General features: G+C 70.7%; 3 protein-coding genes across 8 annotated transcripts; 1 reads left to right on the forward strand and 2 right to left on the reverse strand.

The window, feature by feature from the left end:
• Window positions 1–49: 49 nt before the first annotated feature.
• Window positions 50–10,761, reverse strand: ASIC3 (acid sensing ion channel subunit 3). The gene is made up of 11 exons (XM_074852031.1): window positions 10,207–10,761; window positions 5,345–5,495; window positions 5,133–5,260; window positions 4,223–4,373; window positions 4,068–4,124; window positions 3,531–3,684; window positions 1,847–1,938; window positions 1,690–1,769; window positions 1,526–1,597; window positions 1,256–1,308; window positions 50–516 (listed from the first exon to the last, which is right to left on the reverse strand). The coding sequence occupies exons 1-11, from the start codon at window positions 10,759–10,761 to the stop codon at window positions 438–440; spliced, it is 1,572 nt and encodes a 523-aa protein (XP_074708132.1). The 3' UTR covers window positions 50–437.
• Window positions 10,762–11,846: 1,085 nt separating this feature from the next.
• ABCB8 (ATP binding cassette subfamily B member 8) lies at window positions 11,847–16,159 on the reverse strand. Of its 2 annotated transcripts, XM_074851907.1 has the most exons (16): window positions 16,057–16,159; window positions 15,292–15,556; window positions 15,029–15,184; window positions 14,855–14,949; window positions 14,668–14,773; window positions 14,428–14,589; window positions 14,226–14,311; window positions 14,049–14,146; window positions 13,857–13,962; window positions 13,733–13,766; window positions 13,502–13,638; window positions 13,312–13,406; window positions 12,954–13,087; window positions 12,666–12,813; window positions 12,100–12,350; window positions 11,847–12,020 (listed from the first exon to the last, which is right to left on the reverse strand). In XM_074851907.1, the coding sequence occupies exons 1-16, from the start codon at window positions 16,146–16,148 to the stop codon at window positions 11,940–11,942; spliced, it is 2,046 nt and encodes a 681-aa protein (XP_074708008.1). In that variant the 5' UTR covers window positions 16,149–16,159; the 3' UTR covers window positions 11,847–11,939. The 2 variants fall into 2 exon arrangements, with proteins under 2 accessions (XP_074708008.1, XP_074707923.1); XM_074851822.1 differs by having other exon boundaries at window positions 14,428–14,773.
• A 165-nt stretch (window positions 16,160–16,324) lies between these two features.
• On the forward strand, window positions 16,325–24,201 carry ATG9B (autophagy related 9B). Of its 5 annotated transcripts, none has more exons than XM_074852302.1 (15): window positions 16,325–16,772; window positions 19,325–19,502; window positions 19,804–19,847; window positions 20,001–20,065; window positions 20,159–20,329; window positions 20,418–20,559; window positions 20,656–21,404; window positions 21,488–21,641; window positions 21,713–21,892; window positions 22,000–22,245; window positions 22,315–22,526; window positions 22,665–22,767; window positions 23,285–23,375; window positions 23,518–23,636; window positions 23,801–24,201. In XM_074852302.1, exons 2-14 carry the CDS (start codon window positions 19,403–19,405, stop codon window positions 23,619–23,621), a joined length of 2,361 nt encoding a protein of 786 aa, XP_074708403.1. In that variant the 5' UTR covers window positions 16,325–16,772; window positions 19,325–19,402; the 3' UTR covers window positions 23,622–23,636; window positions 23,801–24,201. The 5 variants fall into 5 exon arrangements, with proteins under 5 accessions (XP_074708403.1, XP_074708480.1, XP_074708570.1 ...); XM_074852379.1 differs by having other exon boundaries at window positions 19,388–19,502; XM_074852469.1 differs by lacking the exon at window positions 16,325–16,772 and adding an exon at window positions 16,818–17,963 and having other exon boundaries at window positions 19,388–19,502.
• Window positions 24,202–24,609: the final 408 nt, after the last annotated feature.

The following is a 24,609-nucleotide window of genomic DNA, read 5'->3' on the forward strand; positions in this document are numbered from 1 at the left end:
GACCGCCCCCGCAATATGCCCCCCCCCCAAACAGCACAGGAGTCGGGGCCTGGGGCAGGTCTTTAATGGGACGAGGTTGGGGGGGGGGTCCGCAGCGAGCGGGGTTCACATGTACAGCGCAGTGGGGAGGGGCGCGGGCGCAAGCAGCGCATGCAGGGACACGGGAGCAAGGTCGGGGGGGGGCCCCGCCACCCCCCCGGCCCCCCCTTTGCCACCTCCTGGGCAGGGGGGTAGCCCAGAGTGGGGGCACCTCGGGGCCTGGTGCCAGCCCCGCAGCCCGTGGGGCTCCCCCAGTCCCGGCGGGACAGAGCGGTGGGGGTGCCCGGGTCTGCTGTCAGCAGTGGCCCCCCCCTCAGTGTGTGTGTGTGTGTCCCCTTCCCCGGCCCAGCCGGGGGGTGCGGGGCTGGGCCCTCAGCAGGCGAATTCCTCGAAGGCGCCTAGAGCCGGGTGACGAGGTAGCACGTTCGGGGCGAAGCTGAGACTGTCCGTGTGGCAGCGCAGGGGGGGACGGGCGCTCTGGGGACAGAGGGGACGGTGGTCAAGGGGGGGCTCTGCACCCCGGCCGTGCTGCAGCCACCAGCCTCGTGTCCTGTCTCCCCCCCCTGCCCCAGCGCCTGGTCACATTAGGGGGGCTTTGCCCCTTGCCCCTGCCCCACGCACCCCTCGGGTTGCCCCAGCTCTGCCCCAGGAGCCCCCCCAGCTTCAAGGGGGTGCAGCCACTGTGGAGCACGGTGTCCCCCTGTCTCTCCCCCCCGCCGTCTCTGAGCGTCCTCCAGGACTAGGGCTTTGTCCTGGGGAGGGGTGGGGGGAGGTTGGGGTGGCCCGTGGCCAGTGAGGGTTTGGTGGGGGGGGCTCTGGGCAACGGGGACCCGTGGGATGCAGTGCCGGGGAGCGATGCATGAGGATGGGAGCGGAGCCGGTGGGGGGGGGCAGCCCCCACACACCAGCCCCGGAGATGATGCCAAGAAAAGCCTGGGATGGAGGGAGGGGGAGGGAGTGGACCCCCGGGGCCCGCCTGCAGAGGAATGGGGTGATGGGGGGGGTGTCCCTGCCTGGGGCGGTTGCATCTCCCTTGCCCCTTGCTGTGGCCCGGCCAGGGACCCCTGTCGCCCCCCTGGGGGGAGGCAGCCCCATGATCCACCCCCCCCACAACCTCCTCTCCCTGTGCCAGCATTGCCAGGGTGGGGGGTTGTTTGGGGGCTCTGGGTGCTGCCCCCCCCCCCGCCCCCCCCGGGTGTAGAGCCGGGATGTCTACCTGGCCCCCGGCGGGAGGGGGACAGCGGGGCTCCCCGGGACCGCTGGATGCTCCTGGTGGGCGGCGGGGGCGCAGGACGGACGAACGGACGGACGGACAGAGAGGAGCGAATGAGCGCGCGGGGTCCCAGCGGGAGATGGTGGTGCCGGTCCCGGGGTGGGACGAGGCCGAGCAGCAGATGGGTGGGATGAGGTGCGAGGGCCCCCCCTTGCCGGCCGTGCCCGGAGGGGTTGGGGGGTGCTGGGGGAGGCGGAGGGGGGGGGGTGTTACCAGGGTGCTGCTGTCGCTCCTGGGGGTCCTCTTCTTTTCCTTGTAGAAGCTGAGGAGTTTGTCCCGAAATACCTGGGGGAGACAGATCAGAGCCCCCCGCTGCAGCCCTGAGCACCCTCGGTTGTGGGGCAGGGCCTGGGGGGTGGGCCCGGGCGGGCGCTCACCTCGTACAGATAGTCGAATATCTCCAGGATGGTGAGGAGGCTGGCGCCAATGAAGAGCCCCATCTGCCCCCCGATGTCGCCTGGGCAAGAGGGTGGCGTTAAAGGGGGCTGCCCCCCCCCCCCCGACCCCCCCCCCCGGTCCCCCCTAGGCACTCACCCAGCAGCCCTGCTACCTCGTACGCCTTCTTCTGCTCAATCATCTCATAGTTCAGGGCCTCAAAGAAGATGTCCAGGACCAGCACGTTGTCCCTGGAGGGGGGACAGATGGGTCCAGGACAGACAGATGAGCCGTCAGGTGGCATCCCCGGCCGGGGGCGGGGGGGGGTGTCCAGGGGGGGCTGTGCCATGCCGAGGTGTGCCGGTGGGACGGGGCAGAGGGGTCTGCCCTGTGCTGGGGGTGGCACAAAGATGTGCTGTGCCGTGCTGTGCCATGCTGTGCCATGCCATGCTGTGCCGTGCTGTGGTTTTCCCTGTGCTGGGGCAGATTTGCACAGGGGAGGCAGTGCAGTGCCACACCATGCCATGCCAGATCATGTATGCTTGGGGATGTCATGTGGCCGTGCCATGCCAGTTCATAGAATCATAGAATAGAATCACAGAATGATCTCGGTTGGAAAAGACCTTGAAGATCATCCAGTCCAACCATTAACCTCACACTGACCATTCTCAACTCCACCAGATCCCTCAGCGCTGGGTCAACCCAACTATTAAACCCCTCCAGGGATGGGGACTCCACCCCTGCCCTGGGCAGCCCATTCCAACGCCCAACAACCCCTTCTGGAAAGAAATGCTTCCTAATAGCCAGTCTAACCCTGCCCTGGCGCAGCTTGAGGCCATTCCCTCTTGTCCTATCACTTGTTCCTGGGTTCAAGAGACTCATCCCCCCTCTCTGCACCCTCCTTTCAGGTAGCTGTAGAGGGCGATGAGGTCTCCCCTCAGCCTCCTCTTCTCCAGACTAAACCCCCCCACTTCCCTCAGCCGCTCCCCATCAGACCTGTGCTCCAGACCCTGCACCAGCTTCGTTGCCCTTCTCTGGACACGCTCGAGTCATTCAATGTCCTTTTTGTAGTGAGGGGCCCAAAACTGAACACAGGAATCGAGGTGCGGCCTCACCAGTGCCGAGTACAGGGGTAAGATCCCTTCCCTGTCCCTGCTGGCCACGCTATTGCTGATACAAGCCAGGATGCCATTGGCCTTCTTGGCCACCTGGGCACACTGCTGGCTCCTGTTCAGCCGGCTGTCAATCAACACCCCCAGGTCCCTCTCTGACTGGCAGCTCTCCAGCCACTCCTCCCCAAGCCTGTAGCGCTGCTGGGGGTTGTTGTGGCCCAAGTGCAGCACCCGGCATTTGGCCTTATTGAAACTCATACAGTTGGCCTTAGCCCATCGCTCCAGCCTGTCCAGGTCTCTCTGCAGAGCCTCCCTACCCTCGAGCAGATCAACACTCCCACCCTTGTTTGTCACCTGCAAACTTACTGAGGGTGCACTCGATCTCCTCGTCTAGATCATCAATAAAGATGTTAAACAGGAGTGGCCCCAAAACCAAGCCCTGGGGACACCACTCCTGACCAGCTGCCAACCAGATTTAACTCCGTTCACCACAACTCTTTGGGCCCGGCCATCCAGCCAGTTTTTTACCCAGCAAAGCGTGCGATCATCCAAGCCACGAGCAGCCAGTTTCACCAGGAGAGTGCTGCCAGGCTGTCAGGCTGTGCCGTGCCTGTTCACGTACGCTGGGCATGCCACGCGGCCGTGCCATGCCGTATCACACTGTCAGCCTGTGCCACGCCGTGCCACGCGCTGGTGGGGCTGTGGGTCAGCGCGGCGGCGGTGGCACTCACGCGATGTACTGCTCCGTCTTGTTGAACTTCTTGGCCAGGTACCTGGCGGAGGCCTTGCTGGGGATCTTCACCATGGAAAGCTCTTTGCCATAGCGCACCATGGCGCAGGGCGTGCGGCAGGCGCAGTACTCGCTGTCCTTCTTCACCAGGAAGTCTGGGGGGGGACGCGGGTGGGACAGGGACCACCAGGACCATGGGCCATGACCCCGACTCGTGTTGGGATCAGGCTGCTCCGAGGACAGAGCCCAGGCCCCGACCAAAGCCTGGGTCGTGGCGGGTGCTGGTGGCACGGGACGAACATGCTGCGATCGCTGCCGGCAGCATACAAGGAGCAGGCGGGGACAGCAGTGTCACCCCCCCGCAGCAAGGGCACGGCAACGCTGCTGCTGCGTTCACCGTGACGGAGCCCAGCAAGGCAGGGCACGAGGGGTCCCAGGGGCGAGGCTGGGGGTGTCCGGGGATGGTGGCCCGCGGAGTGAGGCCCTGGGCGGGGCCGGGGATGGCAGAGGCAGCGGTCAGGGTGCTGCCTGTACATACCCAGCGCGGGGTCAGCGCACTCCTTGTACTGCTCCGGGGTGCAGACGTTGGCGTTGCCTGCGGGGGGAGGCGGCAGTCGCAGGGGCAGGAGGGTCTCCCCGACGCCCCGGCCCCGCAGCGGCCGCCCCCAGTCCCCAGCTCCGTCCCTGGCTCACCCGGCATGTGCACCATGCGGCAGTTGCAGTTCTCGGCCAGGTAGCGGGTCTCGCAGTCCAGGCGGCAGGCGGTGATGCTGTAGTTGGTGAAGAAGTCGGACTCGATGGGGGTGGCCTTGCAGTCCCCCCAAGGCGGGGGCAGGTACACCAGCTGCCAGCCGCGGGCTAAGGAAAACACGGCGTCCACGGCGTCCACGGCCCGCGCCGCTTGTCCCCCAGCCCACAGGGGTGCCCTGTCCCTCGGGCAGAGCTTGTCCCATGCTGCTGGGGCGGGGGGGGCACGTCACCCCAGAGACCCCCCGCTCCCATCCCTTTCTCGCTGGGCACGAGGACGGCCATGTGGCGCTGGCTGGGAGCTGGACGTGACAGGGGGTCGGCACAGACCCCCACAACGGTGGGCAGCACCCAGAGGGGCAGCACGAGGCCAGCACACTCCCAGCACTTGGTGAGGGAGCGGCGAGGCTCGGCAGGTTGCCCACGGGCACCGAGGGCCACAGTGCCGCCGCCACCGCCGCGCTCCCTGCCACCCCCGCCGCGAGTGCCGGCACACATGGAGACACCCACTCGAGACACCTAAATTTAGGTGTCTGGCTGCGGGAGCTGGATGCCGCCCCTGCCGACGGTCTGTTCGGCAGGAGGCTGGGGGGGGGGGTCGCTGCCAGGAGCCGGTGCTTATGGTGGGATCGAGCAGTCCCGCCGTGGGGCAGCCCCACACCGTGCTCCCGGCTGTCACGGTGGCAGAGCCGCCACACCGGTGGTGTGGTACCCGACTTGTGGCACAGGACGTCCCAGGGAGGGGGATGACTATGGATGTGCTGGGACTGCCCGAGCCCCGGGAAGGAGGTGTAGCTGTCCCCCCCCAGCCCCCGTAGCCCGCTTCGCGCGCCGCCCGGGCAGAGCGGCCGGATACCCGCTGCTGCTGGCAGGACACGAAAGTCTGGAAGCCGGGCGCCACACCGAAGCCCAGCTGATCGATGAAGGGGGGCTCCTCCTGGCTGTGGATCTGCACCTTCACCCCCGCCTCGTAGGAGGTCTCGTCTGCAAGGCAGGGGAGGGTGTTGGGGGTGTGAAGCGGCGGCTGGGCGGGGAGCAGGGCTGCGGGGAGTTGGGGGGTGCCCTCACCAGTGTCCCCCCAGACGGGAAGGTATTCCTCTTGCTGGACGTTGAGCATCAGCTCCAGGCCGTTCCCCGCGCCGCCCTGCAGCGTGGTCAGCACCTCCCGGCCCGGCCCCCCCGAGTTGAAGGTGTAGCACTTGCCGAGGCGGGTGAAGATCTGCAGGGGGGTGACAGGGCAGGAACCTCAGCACCCGCCGTGGGGGTCACTCGTGGGATGGTGGCATTTGGGGTGCTGGGGGACGGGAGCTGGGTCCCTGCCCCCCCTGCATCCACCAAGCAGGGCTGGGGGGGCAGCACCCAGGGTCCTGGCACGGCCCCAGGGCAGGATCCCAGCACCCCATCAGTCCCTGCGCAGGGAAGGGGGCTGGTGCACCCATCCCTTCCCCCCTGCACGGGGCTGCAGATGGGGCTGTGGAGCAGCTGCTGCTGTCCCTGCCTCAGCATGGTGCCCTCGGCTCTGCTGGGTCCCCACAACCCCGCGGGACCCCCGCCTGGGTCCTGCCCCACCAGGCCCCGGCGCTTACTGCGGCAGAGAGACGGTCCCTCTGCAGCCCCGGCCAGGCGGGGTGTGGGACCCCAACCCTTGCAAAGATGCCCACAGACCCCCCTCCCCAGGGCTGACCCGCCTTTACTCACGGCCCCCCAGCAGGGAGACAGCTCCCCCCGGCCACCACAGTTGCTTTGCAGCGAGCACAGACCTCCTGACCCTGACCCCCATGGCACCCTCGCCCCCACCGCCCCACACCCGCTCCCCACGGCCCTGGGGCCAGCTCTCCTGTGGGGAGCGGGGCCGAGAGCCCCACACTCAGGCCATCGCCCCCCCCAGCTCCCCCACCTTGCCCCACACCCCCACCGTGACTCCCCATCTCCACCGCGCTTACCCACAGCCCCGTGGGTGCAGGGTGGGCAAGAGGAGCCGCCCTGGGGCAGCATGGTGGGAGGTTCATGGCGTGCCTGGGGCTGGGGGGCAGTGGGCTGGGCAGGTGCCCCCACCCCACCCTTGCCCCACAGCCCTCTCACCCCACAGCCTGCGCACCCCATAGCCCCGCAGAGCGCACCCAGCCCATCACCCCACAGCGTGCACCCCACCATCGCCCCAAAACCTGCACACAGCCCTGGGGGTCCTGCCCGAGCCCTGCCCGGGGCAGAGCCAGCCAGGGATGGGGTTGGGGCCACTGTGGGTCCTGCCCGGGGCAGAGCCAGCCGTGGCCATGGCTGTGGCCGTGGCGGTGGCCGTGGCGGTGGCACTCACGGCAGTGAAGTTCTCGGGGCCGCAGTCCCGGCCACGGAAGCGACAGCGCAGCAGCATCTCGTGGATGGGGTGCCCGGCGCGCTGGTAGAAGGCGCCCAGGTCGTAGCTCTTGCTGGGGAAGAAGCCGGCGAGGTCGGGGGGCAGCCCCAGCGCCCGCAGATAGTGGGGGAAATCCTCCCTCCCCACGGCCAGCAGCTCCCCGCCCAGCCAGAACAGGTCGTTGGGGGTGAGCTGGGAGCGCCGGGCACGGTTGTAGTTGCAGAGGGTGATGGCGGGGAAGGCGAGGACTCGGCTCTCCGCCTCGTCCAGCACAGTGACGTGGGGGTATGTGGCGTAACGCCGGACCCGCTCCCCCGCCTGCAGCAGGAAGACACCCAGCGAGGCCAGGAAGGCTCCGGCCCAGAGCAGGCGATGCAGCGCTGGCGCCCCGGGCGTGAAGATGCGCCCCAGCCCGTGCAGTGTGCAGGAGCGGGCGAAGGCCGCCAGGCTGGCCGCCCCCTGTGCCCCCACGCCCGTCCCCGGCGGCTCGGTGGCCATGGCGGCCCGTCCTGCCCGGCTCTGCCGCGGCTCTGCGGAGGGATTGAGTTTCAGCACGGCTCCGGGGGGACGCAGGGTGGTGTGGGGGGGACGTGGGGCCGCGTGGGGACACGTGGGGCTGCGCGGGGACACGTGAGCGGGGAGGGCGCGAGCCAGGATGGCGACGGGGAGCGGGGCTTGGCGGAGGCCATCATCCCCACCAGGAACCTGGGACCCAGCCCCGTGCCAGCAGCCCCAGAGCCCCCAGGGACCAGCACCCACAGGTAAGACCCCAGTACCCACAGCCAGGGCCCCCAGGGCCCCCAGGGCCCAGTGACCAGGAGCAGAGACCCTGCCCAGAGCGCCCCAGCATGACCCTGAGCTGAACAACCCCAAGCCGCCCCCCAGAGCCCCCCCAGACCCACAGTCCCCTTCCCCACTGGCGCTTCCCACCCTGCAGCCAAAGCCCCCCCAGCCCCAGAGCAGCCCCCCCAGCCCCCCACCCCCACTGCCTCTGGCCAACCCCCTCCAAAGCCCCCAGCGCAGAGCCCCATCCCATATAGGGGCACATGGTCTCCACCCCACGGGGGGGGGCTGCCCTGGGGTGCAGGGAAAGGGGTGGGGGGAGGCTGCAGCCATGGTCCCCAGCCCTGCCACGGAGGTGGGAGGCCCAGGGGGGCCATAACTGCCCCATGGGGTCAGGACCCTCTGCTATAGGGTGTGTGTGTCCCCCGGGTGTGGTGTGTCCCCACTCTGTCCTGCCCCGGGGGGCGGGGGGCGGGGGGGGAGCTGCTGTGGCAACGGGCTGCTCCCAAAGAGGGGAGCCGTTGCCATGGTAATGCGCTGCCCAAGGAGGAAGGGGGGGGCGGCTGCCATGGCAACGGCTGCCCGGCACAGGGATGTGCTGGGGCCCAGCGGCTGGGGGGACGGGGACAGGGACAGGGACTGGGCCACAGCCTCAGAACTGCCAGTCCTGCGGGTCCCCACACTTGGGGTGACCCACCATCAGGCCCCTCCAGCCCTGCACCCCCCGGAACCTGCACCCTGGGGCGCTTCCTACAGATCCCCTGTCCCTGCACCCAGGATCCTCCTGTCCCCACACCCCTGGGCCGTGCTGGCCCCGAGCGTCTCCCGTCCCTGCACCCCCAGCTTGCCCCAGCCCTCCCAGCCCTGGGGGGTGGCAGCTTTGGGGCGCAGACCCAGCCCAGCCGGCCCTTGCTTTGGATGGTCACCACGTGTCCGGGGACCTCGGGGACCCCAGGGACAGGGCTGGGACAAGGCACCGCGCACAGGCAGCCTCTCCGGCCCAAGCACAGGCCGGGAGCCCCGGCAGCCCCGCAGCTGCCGGCTGGGACACGGTGCCGGGAGCTGCCGGCTCAGCGCCGAGGCCCAGGGCGAAGGATCATAATCTGTGCCTAAGCCCCGGCATTAGCTCCGTATTTTTAGCCAGCAAAGTTGCAACGAGTGCAGGTGGAGGCAGGGCTGAGCCGGGGCGGGGTGGCCTGCGTGTGCCGGGGGCCACCGCGGCTGCTCACGCCGAAGTTTCTCGCCGCCCATCGGAGACGAGGCGGCCGTGTGGCACACGTGGGCAGAGCCCGACGGCCTCCTGGCGGCATCCACGAGCCCAGGGACGGCGGGAGCCATGGCACCGCACGTAACCCACTCCCACTCCACTGAGATCACCGACACAGAAACAGAGACAGGTGCCCGCCCTACCCCTGGGGCAGTCACCGGCCCCGCACGCTGGCGGCACGCTGCGGCCCCAGTGGCCCAGCCACGCTCCCTGGAGAGGCACCAGCTTTCCGGCTGCAGCAGTCACCCCTGAGTCCTGCCCCCGGAACCCTCAACCCTCCCGCCGCATGTCCCAGCCCTCGATGTCCGAGGCTGCCGGCGCCTGGCCCTGCGGCAGGGACACTGGCAGAGCCGCTCCGGCGAAGGGTGCAGAGCTGCCGAAAGGGATGCTTTTCAGCTGAGCTCCCAAGGAAAATTAATTTCGCCTACTAAGAGTCTTAAGCTGACGGTAATTGCTGTTGTGATAGCGCAGCCGAGCCCACGGCGACGGCGCGGCAGGCACGGGCTGCCCAGCTCCCACGGCACGCTGCTTCCCCAGCGCTGCCGCAGCGCCAAGGACGTGCCCGTCCTGCCTGTGCCAGTGCCCCTGCCCATCCTGCCCGTCCCTCCTGGGCAGAAACCGCCCCAGGCAGGTCGCGCTGCCGAGGTTTGCTTGAGGGAGCCGACCGCTGGGTCGGGGGTCCCCATGCCCACCCAGGGCTGCATGGGGCAAGGGGTGGGCACCTTCTCCCGCAAGCCACCCCACTGCCCACAGCAGCCCATGCCTGGCAGCCCTGCTCCCCACTGCCACGCTCCAGCAGCTGCCCGCACCCTGCCCATCACCCGGGGGTGAGCCCGCAGCCCAGGGGGGACACAGTCCAGTGCCGTGCGGCCCCACGGGCGTCCCACCGGCGCAGGGTGGGTGCGGTGGGAGCACACGGGCACCAGCGATTCCCTGGGCCGGGAGCAGAGTGGGTGCAGCCTCAGGAGCGGCAAGGGGTGCTGGGGGCAGCACCGGGGCCAGGCACCCACGAGGGGACGGCTCCAGCACAGGGGACTCTCGCCCGGGAAGGCTGCGTGGAAGAGCCACGGGCACGGGACCTGTGTGAGAACACAGCCCAGGGAAAGCAGCCGCTGCTGCCGGTGCCCAGGCAGCATCTGGGGCTGGCAAGCGGGGAGCGGGGCCGCGGGCCGTACCCATGAGCATCCCGTGCCCGAGGGGCTGGACGCGGGCACAGCTACCCGGCCCAGCGCAGGGGCCCTGGCACAGCGACGGCTCCAGCCTGGGCGCTGTTCCCAGCCGCCTGGCACCCCTGCGGTGAGCGTGGGGTAGGGGGACCCCTGGCTGGCAGCCGGCCTGCTGCGGCGCCCGGGGAGGCGGGCAGGGGTGGAACGGCCGCGGGGCGGGAGAAAGGGGCTCACCCATGGGTGCCGCAGCAGCCCCGGTGCTACCCTGGCGGGACAGCCACATCCATCCGCGGTCCCCGGGGCAGGGAGGCAACGTGGGCACCCCGTCCAGCCGGTCGCCGCACCCAGACCCGGCACTCACCACGGTGAAGTTGCGGGCGGTGCAGTTGGCGCCGCGGAAGGAGCACTGCAGCAGCATGTCGGCCAGGTCATGGCCGGTGCGGTTGTAGAACTCGGCCATGCTGAAGGGCTTCGCTTTGAAGTTTTTGAAGTTGGCCTTGTCGCGCAGGGCGGCCAGGACGTGGGGCTCGGCCAGCTGCGGGTTGCTGATCTCGTAGCGGTCGTTGAGCAGCGCCAGCAGCTCGCCCACGTGGTACATGTCGTTGCGGGTGATCTTGGAGAAGCGGAACTCGTTGAGGTTGCAGATGGTGATGGCCGGGAAGGTGAGGTTGTGGGCAGCCACCTCGTCCAGCTTGGTGACGTGGGGGTAGGTGAGGAAGTAGGCGACGCGCTCGGCGCAGACCAGCAGCAGCAGCCCCAGCGAGCCCAGGAAAAAGGCTCCCCACAGCACGCGGCGCAGCGACACGGCCCCGTAGGCGAAGACGTGGCTGATGCCGTGGAGCGAGGAGCTGTGGGCGAAGGCCCGCAGGCTGGAGAGCCCCTCGCCCTCCCCGCTGCCCTCTGAGCCCGCCCTCATCCTGCCGCCGGGCCCCCCCCCGCGCTCCCCGCCGCCCTCAGCCCCCCGGGACCCCCGGCCGACCCCTGCCCATCGCCGCGCTCAGGGTTGCTGCGGACAGGCAGGGCGCAGGCACGGCGCAGGCAGGGCGCAGGCAGGGCAGGGCAGGGCAGGGCCGGGCGCTCCGTTCCGCCCCCCACCCCCCCACCCACCCCGCGCTGCCGGTGCCGCGGAGCCGCCGGCCAGCGCGGCCCCGGTCCCGGCTCCGCTCCCGCCGCCGCGGCGCAGCCGCTGCCGGTCTGCGGCCGCCCCCCGCCCCCGCCCCTCCCGCGGCGGCTCCACCCGCCGCCGCCCCCCGGCGAGCACGGCGGAGGGGGGGGATGGCGGGGAGGGGGGCGGGGAGCCGCGGGGCCGGGCGGGACTGGGGGGGCTGCCCCACTGAGCCCCACTCCTCTCCCTGCCTCCCCCCGGCGCTGGGCGCGGAGCCCCCGCTGCGCTCGACACTGGGGGCACTGCCTGAGCCCCCCCCCGCCCCCCCGGGCCGCGCTGGGCCCCTGCAGACCCGGAGCACCTCGGAGTTGGGGTACGGGGGCGGGTAGAGAGCCCCGGGGTGGTGGTGGGGAGGGAGGGGAGGGGAGGGGTCCCCGCGGGGTGCCCCCTAGGGCCGTGCGAGCCCCAGCCCCGCCATGGTGGCCCCTGGGAGGGGGGACACGCAGCGAGTGACACCCCAGCACGGCCAGGGCAGAGCCCCCCGCTCCCCTTCCCCGGGGCGGCCCCAGGGACCCCCCATCCCCCCGGCAGGTGACACAGGGGGCCCCCACGCCGGCGGGGGCTGACACAGGGTCCTCCCCCCAACCCCCCCCCCCTTCCCACGCAGGACACTGCCATCCCCGTGGGCTGCAAAGCCACCCGGCCTGCAGGTGCGCAGGCAGGGAGAGGCGGGGTCAGCCCCGCCCCAAATCCAACGTCACCCCCCGAGGCTCCGCCCTCTCGCAGCCAGGGGAGGGGGCAGCGGGGCCGTTACGACCCCCGCCCCGCTCCCGCTGCCTGCTCCGGTGTGTCCCGCCTCCTCGAGCCCCGCACCACACAGCACAGCCCCCCACAGCCGCCTTCCATCCCTGCTTTATTGGGGAGCAGCAGGGGGGCACCCCGTCAGCAGGTGGCCCCCCCCCGCCCCCTCCCGGGGGTCTGCCCCCCACTCAGGACCGGTCCTTGGTCTGCCGGCGGATGAGCTCGGCGTAGAGCCCCCCCCGTCGCACCAGGTCCTCGTGGGTCCCTGCCTGCGGGGACAGTGGAGACGGTGTCACCCATGTGGTTATCCCCTGCCTTGTGTCCCTGCCCTTGCCCCCCAGGGCTCACCTCGGCCACCCGGCCCTGCGCCAGCACCACGATGAGGTCTGCGCCCCGGATGGTGCTGAGGCGGTGGGCGATGAGCAGGACGGTGCGGCCCGTGACGGCGCGGTCCAGCGCCTCCTGCACCACCTTCTCCGACTGGGCGTCCAGAGCGCTCGTGGCCTCGTCCAGGATCAGGATGGGGGGGTCCTTCAACAGGGCCCGGGCGATGGCCACGCGCTGCTTCTGACCCCCCGACAGTGTCACGCCGCGCTCACCTGCCGGCGACAACCGCAGGGATGCCGCTGCCGACCTGACCCCGGGGAGGGACCCCCGCCCCAAGGATGGTGTTCCCACGCCAGAGGCGGGGAATCCCCCCCCCCCCCCCGCCGAATGTTCTTCCTGCGGGGACCCCGGCATAGCCGCTGCACCCACCCGGCAGTGACCAGCAGCCGGTGTCCCCGAGGGGACTTGGGCCGCCTTGGCCAGGGTCTCGTGCTCGTCCGTCTGTCCCACGGGGTGGCTGGACCTGTTTGGGGGTGCCTGGCCACCTCCCACCCCCGCCGTGCCCCACTCCGGAGCCCGGCACATACCCACAACGGTGTCGTAGCCCTCGGGGAAGCTGCGGATGAAGCCGTCGGCATTGGCGAGCTGCGCCGCCGCGTACACCTCCGCGTCGGAGGCTCCCGGCTTCCCGAAGCGGATGTTCTCCATGATGGTCGTTCCGAAGAGCACCGGCTCCTGCGGCAGTGTCCGGCCCCTCAGCGCTGAGCCCTGGACGGGGCCACCTCTCTCTCCCCTCTCTGAGGGCCAGGGGGTTCCCATCCAGCACTGTCGGGGAGCCCCCCACAGCAACCCCGTGCCCCACAGCAGCCCCGAACCTGGCTGATGAAGCCGATGACCTGCCCGCGCAGCCAGGAGGGGTCCAAGGAGGAGATGTCGTGGCCATCCAGGGTGATGGTACCCTGTGTGGGCTCGTAGAACCGCTCCAGCAGCGCCGCCACCGTCGACTTCCCTGGGGGGGGACCCTTCAGCCCCATGGCACTGCCCGGCTGCGCACCCCCAGACCCCCCCCCAGCTCCGGCCGTGAGCCCCAGTGTTGTGGAGAGCTGCGGACGCTGGTTCCCAGTCCCCAGCGCTGAGTGGGCTCATTGGGCAGAGGACTGAGGCCATGCTGCTCTGGGTGTCCCCTGCCCTGGGTGTGCGGGGAGGGCCAGGAGGGCCGGGGAGGGCCAGTACCTCCTCCAGACGGTCCCACGATGGCCACAGTCTTGCAGGGAGGCAGGGTGAGGCTGAAGTCCCGCAGGACCAGGTAGCCGGGGCGGGTAGGGTAGCTGCGGGGAAAGGAGTTGAGGGGGGGGTGGCTGTGGGAGCATCTCCCAGCCTGTAGGGTGGCTTGGGGGGGCCGGGGGGTGCCGTGGCGGCTCACCTGAAGGATACATGGTTGAAGCAGATGCGGCCAAGCAGGGAGTGGCTGGGGATGGAGCCCCCCCCCCGCAGTGCCACGCTTGGCTCCAGTGTCAGCAACTCGAAGACACGGGCACCGGCACTGAGACCTCGCACCACCTGCGGGGGGGACAGCGATGGGAGCAACCCCCCGGCCCCCAGCCCCTGTCCTCCAGCTGCAGGGGGGCCATCAGGAGCCTCCCGCCCCACCTACCTGCCCAAGCAGGATGGAGATGTTGGCCATGGACCTGTGGTACACAAGGAGAGGCCGAGCTCAGCGGCACACCAGAGGGAAGGGGGGCGCTTGGGGGGGGGGGGGGGGGGCACCGCGCCCTCACCTCTGCACCGTCTGCGAGGCCACCAGGAAGGACATGAGGTCACCGGGCGAGAGCTCATCCCCTGCCATCAAGGAGCCCCCCACGAAGATGGTTCCCAGGACGATGCCTGTGGGGTGTGGGGTGGCAGTGAGACCCTGAGAGGGTCCTGCCCCACACAGCACCGCTGGGTCCCGCCCCACGGCACCCCCTCACCGTTGAGTGCCAGGTTGGAGAGCCCCTGGAAGGCGGCAATGCCCAGCCCCAGCCGCTCGTTGAGCCAGCCGGCGCGGTCCACCTCGGCGCAGTACAGCCTGCGAGCAGGGATGACGGCGCTGATGCACCCCCCCAGCACCCCCCTCCACCGGGCAAGAGCCCCCATCACCCCCTTACCCCGCTTGTGGGTCCTCCATGGCGAAGGCACGCACAGTCCGGACATTGCCCAGCACCTCGTCTGCCACCCCAGTGGCCTTGGCCACCTGCGGGGAGAGGGACGGAGAGAAGGGGGCCAGCACGGGACACCCCCTGCTCCGGCCCCGGGGTCCCTTGCAGGGGTTGGCAGGGCTGGGGGGGTGTGTGGCAAATGCAGGGTTACCTGCTCCTGCGCCCGGCGGGAGAAGCTGCGGAGGACGGTGCCGATGAGGGCCCCGGCGCCCACCAGCACCGGCAGCACCACGAGCAGGAGCCCGGTCAGCTTGGGCGAGAGCAGGTAGAGCGAGACGAAGCAGCCCAGCGTCTGGGTGCCGCTGCGCAGGCCCTGGGGGGGGTGGAAAGCAGGCAGGGGTGAGTGCTGGGGGCCACGGGGGGGTTCGGTGCCGCTGGCGTCGGGCCTCACCTGTGAGATGGCCAGCTTGAAGGAGGACTTGAACTCCTGGATGTCGGCCGTCAGCCGGTTCACCAGCTGCCCCGTCCGGTTGGCGTCGAAGAACGCCACGTCCTGCCTGCCGGGCAGCGGGGCCGTGGGCTGAGGGTCCCCCCCTTCCCTGCACCCTGTCCCCCCGCCGCCCCGCGGGGTGTTTTACCGGAGCAGGGAGACGAAGAGCGCCTTGCGCATGCTGCCCGCGACCTGCTCCCCGACCCGCGCCAGCAGCGCGATGTACCCGAAGGTCAGCAGCCCCTGCGGAGGAGATGAGCTCGGGAGGGTCGGGGGCAGCCCCCGGGGACCCCCTCACCCAGCTGGGGGTGCCGGCACCCACCTGAACGCAGTAGACAGCAAGCAGGCGCAGGGCTGGGCTCCGGGCCTCCCGCAGGTAGCCGGCGATGTGGCCACGGGCGCAGCGGGCCACCACGTTGACCAGTTGCCCCAGCAGCACCGGGATATGGACATTGAGCAGGGCTGCGCCCAGTGCCAGCTGCAGGGATGGTGGGGGGTGATGCCGCGGCGGCACGGGGACAGTAGGGGTGACGCCGCCGCGGTGGCACGGGGATGACAAGGGTGACCGCAGCCGCCCCCACTCACCGCCACGGCCGCCGACAGGGCCAGGAGCTGGGGGCGCAGGAAGGTCCAGAACAGCGGCCAGTCGAAGGCGGGCTCCGGCCGGGGCTGCGCGGGGTCGGGGGGGACGGGGACGGCGGGGACGGTGACCTCCTGGCAACGCGCGGCCGTGCCCAGCAAGCCCAGTGCCACGCAGCCCGCGGCCGGGCCGGCCAGGAGCAGGCAGCGCAAGGCTGGTGGGGGGCGAGGGGGGCCGGCGAGGCCCAGGCGTCCCCCCCCATACCTGAAACTGGGGAGAGGGGTGAGTGCGGGGTGCCTGACCCAGGGGACACGGTGGGGGGGGGGCGGGCTGGCGAGGGCTGTCCCCCTCCAGGCACAGCCAGCCTCCCTGTGACAACCTGGGCTGTCCCGGGGCTGGGGACACCCTCGCACCCCCCCTCCCGGCTCCCGGACACCCCCCCAGCTGAGAGCCAGCCCCCAGCCCCCTCCGCTCTCCCCCCAGCCCCCCCACTGCAGCATGTGGGATCCCAGCCCCACTGCCCCGAGGTGCCCGCGTACCCCTGCACCCCCCGGCAGCCCCAACCCCCCCGCATCCCCCACCACCCCCTCGACCCCCTGACCCCCGGGGGGACCCCCAGCGTCCGGGCTCCCCCCACCGCACCTTCATGGGACCCAAGAGTTCGGATTCCCCCCCCGCCCCTCTCCAAGGGACCCAGGGGTCCGGGCTCCCCCCGCCCCCTCTCAAGGGACCTCGGTCACCCCCCGCCACGGCCCGGGGCTCCCCGGTACCTGCGCCCCGGGGCGGGGGGGGGCCGCAGGGCAGCGGGGACCGAGCGGAGCCCAGACCGAGCGCCGAGCCCCCGCAGCAGCAGCAGCAGCATGGCGGGCAGGGGCGGGCAGGGACGGGCAGGGGCGGTACCGGGGCGGGCAGGGGCGGTACCGGGGCGGGCAGGGGCGGGCAGGGGCGGTACCGGGGCGGGCAGGGGCGGTACCGGGGCGGGCAGGGGCGGGCAGGGGCGGTACCGGGGCGGCACCGGGGCGGTACCGGCTGCGGCGGGCGGAGCCCCAGCACCGCGGCCCGGGCCCTGCACCGGCCCTGACCCCGCACCGGCCTCTCGGCCCCCCCTAGCCCCGTACTCCGGCACCCCCTCCCCGGGGCCCCGCACCCCCGTCGCTCCCCAGAGCCTCCTCCGGCACCCCGGGCCCGTCGGGGCCGTCGCTCCTCCCCGGGCCCCGCTCCGGGAACCCGGGCCCTGCACCGTGTGTGTCCCCCCCTCCCCGGCCACCGCACCGGGACCCCGCACCGGTGCCGCCTTACCCGCGCTCCCCACGGCGGGGGACCCGCCAGAGACCCTCGCCCGCCCCCCCGGTGCCGGTGCCGGTGCCGCCGCGGCCATGCCCGGCGGCGGGACGAGGTCCCGGTCCCGGGGCGGGTGCGGGGCCAGGTGAGAGCCCGGCACCGGGGACACCGGCCGTGCGGGGACCGCGCCAGCACCGAGCGCCAGGTGAGCCGGGGCGGGGGTACCGGGAGGGGGCAGCGGGGGACGGGGCGCTGAGCATCGGCCGCGGGGGTCACCGGGGGACGGGGACACGGGAGCGGCTGCCCCAGCGCGGCCCCAGGCAATCGCGGTGCCCCGGAGCCCTCGGTGCGGGGTCACCCCACTCCTTCCCGGGGTCCCCCGGCCTGGGACGCTGCCCCGGTGACCCCCCATGCCCACACCTGGCCCGGTCAGGCGACACGGGGACACCGGCTGCTGGTGCCTGTATGTGGCAGATGTGTCCCCACGGGGTCATCGGGGTGTCTGTGTCCCCACGGGGGCACGTGTGGGCCCATGGGGTCTGGGTGACTCTGTGGGGCCATCGATGTGCCACTGTCTGTGTGTGGGGCTGTCCCCACGGGAGTGTCCCCACGGGGTGGCTGTGTCCCTGCAGGGTGTGTGTGTCACCACGGTGCTACTGGGGGTACGTGTCACCACGGGGGGTGTGTCACCGTGGGGCTGTCACATTGCCTGTGTCCCCATGTGGGTACCTGTGCCCCCACCGAGGTGCGTGTGTCCCTGAGGGGTCGTGGGGGTCCCTGTGTGACACACGTGACACCCCGGGGACACTGGGGCGGGCGTGTCCTCGCAGGGGTCACCAAGGCCCTTGCCAGGGGCGCGTGTCCCTGTGGGGCCAGTCTGTCCCCTGGGGCGCGCAGGGGACCAGCATGTCGAGGGGGGGGCCCGGGTTGCCCTGCCCTGACACGGGGGTCCCCTTGCTGGCCCTCGTCCCCCCCGCTGTTTACACCACCCGGGCTATTTTCGGGTGCCTGGGCCCTGTGGGTATTTTTGGCCGCCCGGTGCGGGGCACGTGGGGGAAGGGTTGTGCCGGCGTCACCAGCCGGGACACCCGATCCCGGGGGACACGGTGGTTCTGTCCCCAACGGGGTGTTGCACAAGGCCCGGGGGTCAGCGCGGGGACGGTGTGTCCGGCGGTGCCCGCCTCTCTGCCGGCCGCGTCCCTCCTGCTGAATCACCGCCCCGGGGCTCCCTCGTGCCCGCGGCCTCGCCACACCGGCCCTGGTGCCGTGAGTCAGGCCGCAGCAGGGTGGGGCCGGCCGGCATCACCTGTGGCCACTAGCCCGGCCGGGCACTGGCACTGGCCACAGGAGGGGACGCTGGTGACGTGCGGGGCTGTGGGAGCACTGACCGGCGGCGGTAAGGGGAGGGCAGCGGGGGGTGGATGGGGGGGTCCTGTCCTGCCCCAGGGCAGGGGGGGGTCCTGTGCTTCCCCAAGGGACTGAGGGGCTCATCCCGCCCCAGGGGTCACCTCCTTCCCTGGAGGCCAGGGGTGCTGTCCTTCCCCGGGGGGGTGGGGGTCCTATCCTGCCCCCAAGAGGTTGGGGGGAGTGTCCCAAACTACCCCAAGGGAACTGGGGTCCTGTCCTTCCCGAAAGGGCTGAGGGTCCCATCCTGCCCTGAGAGTCCAGGGGTCCCGTACTTCCTCAGGGACTGAGGGTCCCCTCCTGCCACGAGGGGAGGGGGTGTCCTGCCCTGAGAGTCCAGGGGTCCCATCCTGCCCCGAGGGTTCAGGGGTCCTGTCCTTCCCGGGGGGGTGGGTGACTGTCCTCTCCTGACCCAGGGGTTTGAGGGTCCCATCCTGTCCCAAGGGTCCAGGAGTCCCCTCCTTCCCCAGGGGCTGAGGGTGCTGTCCTTCCCCAAGGGGGGTGGGAGTCCCATCCTGCCCCGAGGGATTGGGGGTGCTGTCCTTCCCCATGGGGGGGTGGGGGTTCCATCCTGCCCTGAGGGGTTCAGGGGTTCCAAACTGCCCCAAAGGAACTGGGGTCCTGTGTTGCCCTGAGGGGCCAGGGCTCCTGTCCCGAGGGTTTGCGATCCCTCCTGACCCAGAGCCCAGGGGTCCTGCCCTGTCCCAAAGGGGTTGGGGTCCTGTTCTCCCTCATGGCCAGGGATCCTCAGGGCATTAAGAGGCCACTGGAGTTCGGGAGCTGGCCCTGAGCTCGGTCCTGAACCCCAACTGCTGCCCTGACTGCCCCCCAGGTTCCGTGGGGAGGGGGTTCCATGGGGATGAGGGTCCGTGGGGATGGGGCTCTGGGGATGGGGATCTGGGGATGGGGGTCCATGGGATGGGGATCCACTCCGCTTGGATTGGGGGGGGGGGGAGGCAATATGGCCTGAGGGGGGACGCGGAGTGAAGCAGAGGCAGGGGTCTCTCCCTGGGGAGCTGTAGCCCTGCGGTGGGGGCACAGCCGTGTGCTGGCGGTGATCCAGCCGATGGGACGGGACGGGTGACATGCCCGGGGCTGTGGCCGTGACCATGGCCATGGCCGCGATGCGGGAGGCCAGCTCAGGCCGCCCGAATTTGGGGCACGCGGGTGGCGCTGCGTGACCTCGCCGGCATTTCCGGCTCCCGGCCGCGGGGCAGACAGCTCAACCTGGCTCGCCCCGGCACGCCGCGGCATCCCTGTGCCCTGCGGCCGGGCTCCGGCTGCCCCACACAGCCCATGGGGCTGGTGGGGTTGGGGGGGAGCTCTGTTCCCTCCAGGCACCCCCATTGCCAGGGTCCACGCCGGACGGGGGGTCCCTGTGCCGCGGTGGCGGGTGCCGACGGGCGTCCCTGGCAGGCGGCACGGCGGGCGATGGCGGCGCAGGGGGAGTACCGGCGCTTGGAGGACTTCGAGGAGGACTCACCCCCCGGCGAGGAGGAGCTGCTGGTGCACGTCACCGAGGGGCTGCAAGGTAACAGGGGTCCAGATGCTGCCGGGGGGGGGTGGGGAGTCACAGTCTGGGGGGTCGTGGCCTCCCCATGGGGCATGGGCTGGGGGGCTCGGCTGGAGGGGAGGGAGGGCAGCCAGCCCAGGGGGGGTGGCAGACCCAGCACTGCCACATGTGGGGTGGGGACACTGGCCACACTGCAGCCCTCCAGCTGGTCACAGGTGGGGGGATTGTGTGTCCCAGGGTGGGGGGCATGGGTGGTGGGGCCGGGGTGGTCTGTGCCATGGCCTTGACTAAGCCTGCGCTGTTTTTCTCTCCTTGCCAGACTCCTGGCACCACATCAAGAACCTGGATAATTTCTTCACCAAGATATCCTTGCAGGGCCCCTGCCTGGCTGCTGCCCAGCCCTGCCCGTGGCCGGCACCGCAGCGGCGGGGGGGAGGCGGGAGCACCCGGGTGCCGAGTGGGGGGCCGGGGGGGGGTCCAGCACCGCAGGTGCACACTCCTTAACGCGCCCCCAACATCTACCACTTCCACCAGAAGAACGGCTTTGCCTGCATGATGCTCTCCGACATCTTTGAGCTGGTGTAAGTGCTGGCGGGACACCCGCCCCCACCCGCCCCACCACAGCCGGGTGGCCATGGGGTGAGGGTCTGCGCTGATCCCCCCGCCGCCCCCAGGCAGTTCCTGTTCGTCGTCACCTTCACCACCTTCCTGCTGTGCTGCGTGGAGTACGACGTCCTCTTCGCCAACCGGCCGCTCAACCACAGCCACGCCGGCGGGGCGGCCCCCGACCGCAGCAAAGTGACGCTGCCCGACGCCGTCCTACCCGCCCTGCAGTGCGCCCAGAGGTGAGGAGAGGGGCCGGGAGCCACCGGCACAACTGCCCAGGGGTCCCCGCGCTGCCAGGTCCCCCCCTTTCACACGCGTCCCCTGCAGGATCCGTGCCAGCGGCTGGATCATCTTCCTGCTGGTGATGGCGGCCGTCTTCTGGCTCTACCGGCTGGTGAAGGTGCTCTGCGGCCTGCTGAGCTACTGGGAGATCCGCGCCTTCTACATCAAAGCCCTCAACATCCCCTCGGTGAGCAGGGCCGCGGGGAGGGGGCTGCCAGGGCCGGCTGTGCCGTGCGGGGCCGTGCTGAGCCGTGTGGCGTCGGTCGGCGTGTCATTGGTGCAGGAGGGGCTCTGCAACTACAGCTGGCAGGAGGTGCAGGCGCGGCTGATCTCGCTGCAGCGCCGGCAGCAGATGTGCGTGCACAAGAGGGAGCTGACAGAGCTCGATATCTACCACCGCATCCTGCGCTTCAAAAACTACATGGTGGCCATGGTCAATAAGTCGCTGCTGCCCGTCCGCTTCCACTTGCCGCTGCTGGGCTCCGTCGTCTTCCTCACCCAGGGCCTCAAGTACAACCTGGAGCTGCTCCTTTTCTGGGGCCCCGGCTCCCTTTTCCAGAACAAGTGGAGCCTGCGGCCACAGTGCAAGCGGGCGGGCGCCCGGCAGGAGCTGGCCCAGCGCCTGGCACGGGCCATGGTGCTGCTGGGGCTGGCCAACCTCCTGCTCTGCCCCTGTGTGCTGGTCTGGCAGCTCCTCTACGCCTTCTTCAGCTACGCCGAGGTGATCAAGCGGGAGCCGAGCAGCCTGGGCGCCCGCCGCTGGTCCCTCTACGGCCGCCACTACCTGCGCCACTTCAACGAGCTCAACCACGAGCTGCAGGCGCGGCTGAGCCGTGGCTACAAGCCGGCCACCAAGTATATGAACTCCTTCACCAGCCCGCTGCTCACCGTGCTGGCCAAGAATGTCGGTTTCTTCGCCGGCTCCATCCTGGCCGTGCTCATCGTGCTGACGGTCTACGACGAGGACGTGCTGACGGTGCAGCACATCCTCACCGCCATCACGCTGCTGGGGCTGGTGGTCACTCTGGCCAGGTGGGTGTGTGGGGCCGTTGGCGGGCATGGCAGGCGGCAGGGTGGCCGAGCGGGAGGTGGGACGCCTGCCCCCCCGCCCGCAGGTCCTTCATCCCCGACGAGCACACGGTGTGGTGCCCGGAGCAGCTGCTGCAGCGCGTCCTGGCCCACGTCCACTACATGCCCGACCACTGGCAGGGCAACGCCAGCCGGTCAGAGACACGCAGCGAGATGGCGCAGCTCTTCCAGTACAAGGCGGTGAGTGCGGGCAGGGACAGGGAGCTCACCCCCCCACCCCAGCCACCTCCTGATGCCCCCATCACCCGCAGGTCTTCATCCTGGAGGAGCTGCTAAGCCCCATCCTCACCCCCCTCATCCTCATCTTCGCCCTGCCCGCCCGCGCCCTGGACATCGTCGACTTCTTCCGCAACTTCACGGTGGAGGTGGTGGGGGTGGGCGACATCTGCTCCTTCGCCCAGCTCGACGTGCGCAACCATGGCAATCCCCAGGTGGGGTTGGGGGGCAGGGGTTCCGAGGTGGGAGTCTTGGGGTGGTGGGGGTCCCAGGAGTAGAGGGGCCCTGACGCAGCAGCCCTGCTCACCCCACTGCCCTGCAGTGGCTGTCGGCCGGGCAGACAGAGGCCTCCGTGTACCAGCAAGCAGAGAACGGGAAGACGGAGCTGTCGCTGATGCACTTCGCCATCACCAACCCGCGCTGGCAGCCGCCGCCACCGAGCGAGCTCTTCCTCAGCCAGCTGAAGGAGAAGGTGCAGCAGGATGCGGCCGCCACGCCGCCTGCCCAGCGCATCCTGGCCGAGGGGGCACTGGGCACCTCCCTCCTCTCCGACGACTCAGCGGCAGCGGTGAGCAGGGTGGGCGATGGGGCTGGGGGGAATCTCTGAGTGCGGTTGCCCTGATGTGTGTTTCCACAGCCCGACGGCTTGCTGGCCAGTGTCCTGGCCCGGCCCATCCTCTCAGCCAGCGGGTTGGTGTCCCGGGACCGGCGCTTCGCCCAGCCCTGCAGCACCGCCAGTGCCGCCGCCAGTGTCCTGGCATCCCTGGCATCCCCCCTGCCCGGGCGGGCACGTGGCCCCCCCGCTGACAGCCCCGGCTGCCCCACTGACCGCCGGCTCCCAGAGGAGAGGTTCTGCTTGAGGGGGGAGGGAGCTGGGGGGGTCTGGGGGGGCTCTGCACCCCACTGGGCTGGTGGAGCAGGCATGGGGAGGGGGTGTCATGGTGGGTCCCCACATGCTGGTGTGGTGCTGACCGGCTCTGCCCGCAGCCTGCTCCTGAGCGAGTCGCGGCTTCGCAGCCTGAGCCGCTCGGCGCTGCTCTCCGAGGTGGCCTCGGCCGAGATGAGCCTCCATGCCATCTACCTGCACGAGGTGCGTCCCACTGTGTCCCCCTGGCCACGTGTCTCCCGGCTCCACCTGATCACAGCCCCCCCCCCTCCCTGGATGCAGGTGCCCCTGCCTGCATCCCTGCCCGCAGGAGCATCACGAGGGGTGGCTGCGCCCATCCGGGTGCTCTGCCCTCACCTCCTGCCCACCACTCCCCAACCCCAGGGTCTTGCCTGGCCCTGACCCTGGTCCCCAGTCCCTTGTCCCCAGGACTCTGGTCCCCAGTGCCCTGCCAGGCTGACCCTGCGCTCCCCACTCTGCTGTATGACGCCCCCCTCCCCCTGGTTTTGGCTGGGGACCCCACAGCTGCTGCCAGACTGGGTGTTGGGGGGTGAATCACTGCAGACGTGTCCCCACTTCTGCCACCTCTTTGGGGACAGGGGTGGTGAGCTGCACTGGGAACCCCCCTCCCCACTGCTCTGTGGGGACAGCTTGCCATGTTGGGGGGCTCTGACCACCACGACGGGGGGGGGGGCTCTGACCACCCTTCCCACCCTTCCAGCTCCACCAGCAGCAGCAGCAGGGCCCTGGGCCCCAGGCCGTGGGGGTGTGGGTGGCTGCAGGGACACCCAATCCGCCCTCCGTGACCACAGGTGAGCACCATGCTGGGTGGGGGTCCTGGGGACACGTGCTGGTCCCTGTCCCCCACAGGGCTGAGGCCAGAGATGGGGCAGCTGGGGGAGGTTCTGAGAGGTGAGGGCTGGGGTGGCTCTGACCCCCCCTGCTGCACCCCAGGCTCGGCTGCCAGGGCCTCGCAGGCTCAGCACCGGGAGATGCCGCTGGGCGGCTGGGCCGAGGAAGAGGAGGAAGAGGAGGAGGAAGAGGAGACGTCAAGCTAACTGGCCTCGGCTTCGGTGGGTGAGGGCACAGCCCGGCCAGGCAGCCCTGACCTGGAGAGGGTCGGTGACCAGTGGGGCTGGGGCCCGGTGGTGGCCAGCTGGCACATGTGCCGGCATCCCCCCTGTTGGGGTCCCCGCTCCTGCGGGGGCTGCTGCTGATGGACCCGTTTCCTCCGCAGGGTCCTGGGCATGCCGAGAGCTCCCGGCGCTGCCGGGCACAGTGCCGGGAGAGCTGCCAGGAGGTGCTGGCTGGGACCGGGTGCAGCAGGGAGGTTCGCCGCTGCCCGCCCTGCTGCCGGCGGGGCTGGGCTCGCAGTGGTCCGGCTGGCCTTGCCCACACGGGCCCCTTGCTCAGGCACGGGGCCTTGCTGGTGGCCCCGCTGCAGCGCGGGGCCAGGGGTGCTGCCAGGGGCAGCCAGCCCTGCAAGGTGCTATATTTAGGGGGGGGCATGGGGTGCCCCTTAGTGGGGCTGTCGCTGTCCCTGCTCCTGCTGCCTGTCCACGCCTCTGCCCCCCACGGTGCCCTGCCCCGGGCACTGGCCGCACCGAGCCACCGTGGGAAATAAAGGTTTACAGACAGGCTGTGCCCCAGAGCTAGCGGGGGGCTGGGGGGCTATGCCATGGGGGCGTGGGGCTGTGCAGGGGGATGCCGTGGGGGTGCAACGCCTTGGTGGTTTGGGGGTGTGGTGGGCAGATGGTGGTGCCGGTGCGGTGCCGGTCGCCTGCAGCCACGCAGGTCACACAGAATCCCAGAATGATCTCGGTTGGAAAAGACCTTGAAGATCATCCAGTCCAACCATTAACCTCACACTGACCGTTCTCAACTCCACCAGATCCCTCAGCGCTGGGTCAACCCGACTCTGAAACCCCTCCAGGGATGGGGACTCCACCCCTGCCCTGGGCAGCCCATTCCAACGCCCAACAACCCCTTCTGGAAAGAAATACTTCCTAATAGCCAGTCTAACCCTGCCCTGGCGCAACTTGAGGC

Source organism: Strix uralensis, chromosome 1, assembly GCF_047716275.1.
Source record: "Strix uralensis isolate ZFMK-TIS-50842 chromosome 1, bStrUra1, whole genome shotgun sequence".
Lineage (NCBI taxonomy): Eukaryota > Metazoa > Chordata > Aves > Strigiformes > Strigidae > Strix > Strix uralensis.